At 34.6% G+C, this 9085-nt stretch overlaps 1 protein-coding gene across 1 annotated transcript; it reads left to right on the top strand.

Annotated features, from left to right (window-relative positions):
* Positions 1-6894: 6894 nt before the first annotated feature.
* LOC139526398 (uncharacterized) lies at positions 6895-9054 on the top strand. The gene has a single exon (XM_071321542.1). It carries the CDS (start codon positions 6895-6897, stop codon positions 9052-9054), a length of 2160 nt encoding a protein of 719 aa, XP_071177643.1.
* Positions 9055-9085: the final 31 nt, after the last annotated feature.

The raw sequence follows: 9085 nt of genomic DNA, 5'->3' as shown, positions 1-9085 counted from the left end.
GGAGAAAATATAGGAAACACACGAATAATAACTAACAAAAGGTACCATGTTTAAATTTTAATAACAAAACAAATACAAAGCTGAAGAGCACTGAGAACCAAAAGTTCCAAAAGGTTGTGGCCAATATGGCTAGGGTTTTCTGCCTGGGATAATAACATCTTTATTATTAAGAATAATTCATACTTTTGCAAACAGTAAATTCTATAAAATATTACTATATAATAGATATAATAGGTAAACCAGTCAACTGTATTTTTTTGAAATAAAGCAGAAGTGAAATATTTTAGTGATGCATAATAAAACTGTACTGTAAAAAAAGATAACAAACAAATGACTCATAGATAGAGTCTTAATAATCAATTAAGGAATACAAATTTCGAGAATAACTCATATATGACCGCACATGTACTAGAATAGATACATAGTTGAAATAAGAGGTAAACGTATTCACACAGGTGTCTTTTGAACATGTATGAAAAAGAAGAAAATTTAATGGTTTTTTTTAAGAAGTCAGAGACAACAAGATTCAACAAAAAAGCGGAAACTGAATCTAGGGAAACTTTACACATTAGTCTCTCAAAGAAATCACGGATATATGTGCTACATAAGACCACGGAAGACAATATATGTCATTTTTATCTGTGCTACAAAACGCCATTTAAGACCACAGAGGTCATTATAATCCACTCTTCTTAATACAGTGTAAGACAAGAGAAGTCAAAATTATTTATTGTCTTGTGTAGCACAGATAATCATGACGTCTATTGTCTAAAATGACCTTTTATAACACAAACAACATACGTCATGATTATCTGTGCTACACAAAACAATAAATGACAACAGACGTCATGATTATCTGTGCTACACAAGACAGTGAATGACAACATACGTTTTGATTATATGTGCTGCACAAGACCATTGAAGACAAAAGACTCGATATTCATCTGTCCTCCACAATACCATATAAAACACCAGTGATATCAAATATAACGAAATACAAATCAGACTATTACAGAAAAACCCACACCTTAGGTCTAAGAAAGACAACATACATCATAATTATCTATGCTACACTAGACACTGAGTGACAACAGACGTCATCGTTATCTGTCCTTTACACCAATGAAATAACATATACTAGCATGAATAATAACAGCTAAGTATTTTAAAGTATACCCCACGTGCAAAACATTAAATTATGCACCAAAGCATTTCCTGTTCCACGAATATAAATTTTCGAATTGATAAGGAGTGTCACAAATCAAGAATTCAAAAATATGAAAAAGTTAAATACAAGTAACAAAATGACTAAACTTCAAGGAAAAATTCTAAACGGAAAGTCCTCAAATGACAAAATCAAAAGCTCAAACACACCAAACGAACAGAAAACAACTGTCACATTGCTGACTTGGTACGGGCATAACATTAAGTAGAAAATGGTGGATAAACCTCTCATTTGTATGTTAGTCGCATCGAATTATATTATATTTACCACAACTTGTGAGCAGAACAAACACACATAAAAGTTAAATATGTCTAAATTTTATGTATAAGCAGTCAACACAGTTACAATCTTAATCACTACAAAAACAAACAAATACAGGTAGGTAAACAAAGATAAACAAATGACAAAAACAGTTAGTAAAATGAAAAACATGAAGGAGTACATTGATCGTCAACAATGTATTTCTCTTTCTTGATGTTCTTGGATTTATTTGTACTGTTATCCCGTCATGCAATGTTGTCATTTTAGCGGTTTATTTAACATGCCATAAAGAGCAAAAGTCTGGCTAGACATTAAACCAGGTTCAACCTACAAGTTGTCTTAAATGTACTGTAATAGTTAAGACCTATGGCAGTTGTTATCTAATAGTTCGTTTCAGTGTATGTTGCATTGTCGTTTGTTTTTGTTGCACTTCAGTTGTCTATTGTTTCGTTGTTTTCCTCTTATAGTGAATGTAATTCCTTCGGTTTTAGTTTGTTACCCGGATTTGTTTTTTCTCAATCGATTTATGACTTTTGAACAGCGGTATACTACTGTCGTCAACTTTAATATGCAATATCAAAAAGCATGGACGAGACATTAGACAAACAATTTCCTGTAGGAGACTGTAAAACAAGTTGATAAACAATCACAAAGCTTCACTAGAACATAATGTAATGTAAACTTACCCAATTCGACCCTTAATACCCTTCTCGTATTGAGAAAAAAGTATCATTTATAGTCTCCCATTCATTCGAGTATCTTTAATGAGTTGTAACAGCACGAGCTGCTGAGTGTGTCCTACCCGAAATTACGAATTTATATCACTAGGTCGATGTCACTGCTGGTCTGCGTTTAATCCCGAGGGTATAACCAGACCAGCACTTACATGTTGTAGATGTTGACATGAATATCAACTATATGGTAATTTAAAAAAAAACACGGACGCTAAAGAAAGAATTATTTGAAATATTATTTGAACGTTTTGATTGTTTTTTCAACGCTATTCAACTTTATACTTGTTTTGCTCTCTAACTATTTTGATCTTAGCGTGACTGATGAGTCTCATGTAGACGAAAGGCGCGTCTTGCTTATTAAATTATTAGCCTGATACCTTTGACAATTATTTGACTAATTTGAGATTCACATGATGTGTGATATATAAATGGCAGGAGACACTTATCTTATCGATATTGCAAGTCGCGGTCCTTTTGGAGTGCATACGATTTCCTCAATTTTTGTTTGCTCTTCTTACTAATTTTCGAGATTTGAATAACATCCGTAAACTACTTTTATCTTAATCTATTTGTCTCTGGTATCACATTAAACCATTCATAGCTTTCTGACATATTCATACCGCTAAATAGCACAATAAATCTCATTTTCTTCCATAATTATTATTGTGTTAGGGAAGCAATTCAAAATAATTTTTTTCTACATATTGAGTCAAAGGTAAATGTTTCGTTCACAATGGTATTACGATCAAATTAAGGAGCTGAGGTTTGATTGCCAATCAGACAACTATTCACCAAAATTTCATGAACTTGAATTTAAAGAAATAGAAAACATGTAATGATAAATGTTAGACAGTCTCTCTCAAGCAAAAACCCATAACCGTAAAATAAAAGGGCACACAATAAAAGCAAGGGGACACATTCTACAGCATACACACAGCACTGCAAAAGATTTAAAAGACTGGTGTATATATATAGTCATCAAGACCGCAATTTCATTCCTGGCGTTCAATTTATAAATTAAGAACTTCTTCTGATTTTGGAATTATGCTCATTTCATGAGTGAGATTTCGTACTTTACAAACAGTCCACATAAAGCATGATAGCGTCTTGTTTTAGGTCTTGATCGTGTAAATTATGCTCGATCGTTACTGACCCATCTCAAGATATGACTTCCCTTCCCGAACATCACCCACAAATTGCAATGGAATTTGAAAATGATAATTTCACTGTACGTAAGACCAGCAAATGTTTTTCTTATAACACAATTGATTAGGCACAAGAACAATGCAATTGTGAAGGGCGATGTTGGTACCATAGGATTAACCGAAGATCCCATTTAGACAAATGGATGGTAGCTGGACCAGAAGTCATTATACTAGAAGATGAATTTGAAAGATTTTGTGGGTTGGGTCAATCTATAACAGATGAACGACCTTATGAAGACTCTACGAAAACACTAAAAGATGTCTTTAAACAGCTTCAAAGCCTTTGTATAGTGATGAACGAGTTTGAAAATTCATTTCTAGAAGAGACGTCAGATTTGTAAAAAAAATACTCCATTTAGGAAATTGTTGAACAGGTAAGATATTGGTCCAAACAATACGAAGATCTTTTGAAGCAAATGCAAAACGAAGTAGAACCTTCTTTTTATAACCAAATAAAAAATAACAACTTCTTATTTTGGCCGCAAAATGAAACTGGAAACGTCTTTGTCAGAAACAAAGATAGAGAACCTTAAAAGTTATTTCGATATCTTTTCTAGACTTTTCATTTCTTGTCACAGTAGATAGTTTTACTTGGAATATTTCTTTATATATAAAAACCAAACTTCTCCTCCGTCTTTATCTCAGAATGATTCTTGAAATAGTGGTATTAAATCGCTGCAAATGGGTTTACTTGAAACATTCTGCGATTTTCTGATCCAAATTTGAACGCAGTTATCGTTGGTGAGGCAGCAATGGTTAATTCTAGGTCACAAAGGTGGGCAAAAATAATTGATAATTATGCAAATGATGTCATACTGCCTGACATAAAATCATGCATCGATAAGTAATCAACAGAGGAGACATTGTATTTGATGTTTAATAAATGAATAATTTAAAGGCTGTTACATTACAAACGCCACGTTTTTGTGCCAGATGGAAAGGTTTTGGTTCTGGTAGAACACCAAGGGTTTGGAGTAGTTTTCTCTGTGAAGATGACAACGAAACTAAATTGTTCAGGTTTCTTGCTGAAAAAATTGCTTCTTAAGAGACTTATAAAAATGTGTATGTTACTCATGGTAAATATTTTTTGCAATTTCAATAAGTATACTTCCTATCTCCGCCTTGTAATCACGAAGAAGCAGATACACGATTTTTCCCCCATGTTCGGCATAATTATGAAAAATGTTGAAAAATGTAATTTTAGGTAATACTGACACAGATGTAATAGTGTCAAGAATTTCAGCAATCGCAAAACTAGGTAGAACACATTGGGGAAAGATTATGGAAGGAATAAAGACTTTTGATGGCTATCTGTACGTGACAGATCAAATGTGTAGCTGCTCTTCCTTTCGTCAATGCATTCAGTGGATGTGACACTTTGTCGAATTGTCGTGGGAAAGGGAAGAGGTCAGCTTGGCTAACAATGGAACGTTTTTCAGATGTAAAGGACGTTTTGTTTTGGCTTAATTATTAAGCTAGGCACGATGTGAATTGTTTGCCAGGAAGCAGCGGTATTGTGATGCACTTCCGCTACAAGAGGTTTTTTTTCCAGAGCACATCAAAAGAGAAGTAAATAAAGGAGGAGTTGTTTGGGGTCAGCCTGATTCATGTATTTGACAGGTACATGTACCAAGTCATGAACACTGGGGTTGGATGAAAGAAAGAATTAATTGGAAACCTAAATGGACTTCTGTGACTGCCGTTGCATCTTCGTGTCAGGAACTTTTGAAATGCGGAGGCAAAAAACCAGATGTGTTGGTAACTGTAAATGCTACCGTTGTGGCCTTCCTTGTACGGGCTGTTGTATAGGCAACTGTCAGTTAATTATAAGATAAGCAACCTGTCTTTCTAACCAAACTAGGTATTTAAACATAACAAAGAGTGTTATCACTTGTTAAGTTGATGGAAATTGTAAAAATATTTTTGTACGTATTTGCCTCCATTTTGGAACCGGAAACCACTAATTCTCTTCATTTATGTGTTGTTTTGTCGTACTTAGGAACTGTTTTTAACGTTTTATGATAACTTACATTGGATTATACCTATAACACATCTTTCAAGGATTAACATCCCTTGTGAACTTGCTTGAAAGTATAAAAATTGAAATTTTTGACTTTTTAGCCGGCATTTTGAAACCGGAAGTCACCTTTAGTTTCATTAATGTATTCTCTAGTCCTAATTTAGGAACTATTATTTAGTTTTTATGAAATCTAACATTTGATTTTACATATAACACACATTTAAAAGGATTAACGAATTATTGCCAATTTGTAATGACGCCATTTTCAAAATGTGTGGTGGCCATCTTGAAAAATTGATTTTTTTTCTGGCCAGCAGCGGATTTTTTATAAGTATCATTTAGTCAACCTTTATACCAAATTTCATGCTTGTATCACGATTTGCACAATTATGTCCATAATATCTCCCACTATTATCTCCATTTCTAATCTTAAGAATGCACGTTACTTAAAATACTTAACCATGGGCCAAATGAAATACCGTAAGTTTGAATTACAAACTCAGATAAAGACCGAATTATTTGCAAATCTATTCTTTTTTCGATAAATGCCTCTACCCTTCGAGACGCAAACTTTGACATCCCGAGTGACACATTATGTTTTGATGAAAAGTTAGTTTTAAAACCAATAAATTTTAACTAAGAAGCTGGCATATTGTTTAACTCCAAGATAAGAATTCATTTCTCTATAAATCATACGGGAAAAAATCGTCCTAAGTAATTTTTTATCCTGAAAATGGCATATGAAGCCTCGAAATCTGCAACACGGAAAACTTGGGAGAAGAGTTTAAAAAACAGAGCACTGAAAACGTCTGATCCTGCTTGCTGGAAATATATTGTAGTTCAGTTCCTTCCGTGTAATACATACAATCTTACATTGATCGTTTTTCTTAGCTTCAAAACCGCCACCTCGTGTCAAACATAGCCGACAACCCGCATGGGGCGTTCTACACGGTGGAGTTGATGTTTTAATCAATAATCTTTGGATTACACTTGTGTTCTAGCAATAGCTTGACTATTTCATTATGACCTTTATGTGACGCAAAATGTAATGCAGAATTACTGTTTTATCAATAATATTTGGATAACACTTGTGTTATAGTAATAGTTTGACTATTTCAGTATGTTCTCGAGCTGACTTAAAGTGCAATGCAGAGTTGCTGTTTACATTAATAATGTTTGGATTACACTTGTGTTCTTGCAATAGTTTGACTATTTCAGTATGTCTGTTGTAAAATACTTTTACATTCTTTTATTATAGACATTTTCGTTTAATTGGTAAACGTCTTAACGTCGTTTACCGCGGTAATTACGTAACTGTATATTCGACGTCGCTACTTAGCGACGTTATTGTATTCCTACATGTAGTTTAGATAAAGATTTCGTTCTATGAAGACGTTCTTATCATTTCTTTAGAATATATGTCAAATTGGTGCCGTGACAAAAAGAACGATGAGTTCTAAACTCAAAGCTATTCGAGCTGGACATCGTGGTGCAGTCACGAAACTACTGAAGCGAGTGAGCGGAAATTTCGAGGAGTTATCAAAGGAATACGATGTCAATGAAATTATGTCAATCAGGGAAATGATACGGAAAAAGGAAACAGTTATTTCGGAGCTCAACGATAAAATTGTGGAAGAAATTTCGGAAGAGGATATTCAAGAAGAGATAGAAGAAGCCGACAGGTATGAATTTGATATTCAAATTACTCTAACAAAATTAGCAAAAGTAATCCGGGAAGCAGATAGCACAACATCTTCGAAACAGCAACAATTAAACCCGCACGCCACAGAATTTACACTTTCAAACAACCTAATAAACCCTACTCCAGTAAGTTTCACGCCAGCAAATAATTCTTCATCTACATTTTCAAACTCCAGTATGTACCATAAATTACCAAAGCTTACCCTACCCACGTTCGGAGGAAATATACTGGAATGGCAGCCATTTTGGGATTCCTTTTGTGCAGCAGTTCATGAAAATTTGTCCTTAAACGACGTTCAGAAGTTTAACTATTTAAGGTCTCAATTGTACGGAGAAGCAAGCCAATGCATCTCAGGATTACAAATTACAAACACAAATTACGCTCAAGCCCTACATATATTGAAACAGAGATTTGGTCAACCCCACAAAATTGTGAATGCCTATATGCAAAGCCTTATTAGTCTACCTAGTCCATCCGCGAATATTAGAGACATAAAGAACTTTTACGACAGTATGGAGAATTACATTCGAGGTCTTGAGGGAATGGGACAAACACATGAATCGTACGGGAGCCTTCTAGTACCAATTATCTTAAATAAAATTCTGGGAAACATCCGACAAAATATGGTACGCGTTAATGGAAATGATAGATGGAATTTACAGTTGCTACGTGACGCAATTCAGCATGAAATTACTATCCAAGAAGCAGGTCAGTCCGTAAGTTGTTATGAATCAGAATCAGAATATACATCTACGTCAGCATTTATAGTAAGTACAAAACGAAACTACGAATCAAATAACAGAGATTTAACCAGCAAACCCTGTATATATTGTAACGACATTCACGCTCCAACTACATGCATGACGGTAATAAATATTGATGACAGAAAGCGCACAGTTAAGGAGAAACAGTTATGTTTTAATTGTTTGGGAAGACACAGAATTGCAAACTGCAAATCAATAAATACATGTAAAATTTGTGGTAAACGACATCACACAAGTATTTGCAATAAGGCGGAGCAATATACGCAAAACGAAGCAAAAACAGAAACGGAAAATTACAATTCAGAAAAACTAGACAGCAATCTCTCAGTAGCAAGCATGCAATCATTAACGACATCAGTAAGAGCTCAAGTACTTTTGAAAACCGCGATAGTTACAGTCTCGTCCGACAAAACCCATTTTAGTCAAGCAAACACCTTATTCGACGAAGGTGCACAGCGCAGTTTTATTACCAAGGATATGGCAGATAAATTAAACTTGAAACCCGTGAGAAATGAAGATATAACGGTCTCCGGATTCGGTGAAACAAATACGAAGGTAAGACATCTTCAAGTGGCTACTGTTTATTTACGAGCCCAGACTACAAAATTAATACCAATTAATGTACTTATCGTTCCAAAGATTGCTCACCCTATACAAACATACGCAAGAAATCAGTCACATTTTCCGTACTTAAATGGATTTAAATTAGCACACCCTGTATCACGTGACGAGGACTTTGAAGTTTCTATATTAATTGGCGCTGATTACTTTTGGGATATTGTAGAGGACAAAGTTATTCGAGGACCGGGATCAACCGCAGTGAAATCGAAAGTAGGCTACTTATTATCTGGGCCTATGCATCGAAATTCATCAGAACATTACAGTCCGTCATTTTCACCAATCATGAATATGTTAACCCCGCACAGACATGAAGAACGTGAGAAAATCAAGACATCAGAGAACTTTACGACAAGCCGTATTCACTACAAACCACCCACTGTTAATGCAAATATGTTACGAACAGATTTTACGGAGATTGAAAGCGTTTACAACTATCGTCCAGTATCGTACATTACGCGGGATCCGAGATCCAGAGCAATTGACACCGTCACATTTATTTCAAGGGAGGAGAATATCACCTGAGAACTTTATGCACACAGAGGACAATATGAAC

Source organism: Mytilus edulis, chromosome 6 (assembly GCF_963676685.1).
Source record: "Mytilus edulis chromosome 6, xbMytEdul2.2, whole genome shotgun sequence".
Taxonomy (NCBI): Eukaryota; Metazoa; Mollusca; class Bivalvia; order Mytilida; family Mytilidae; genus Mytilus; species Mytilus edulis.
Note: the sequence above shows the minus strand (reverse complement) of the source record. Positions and strands in the feature narration are given on the sequence as shown.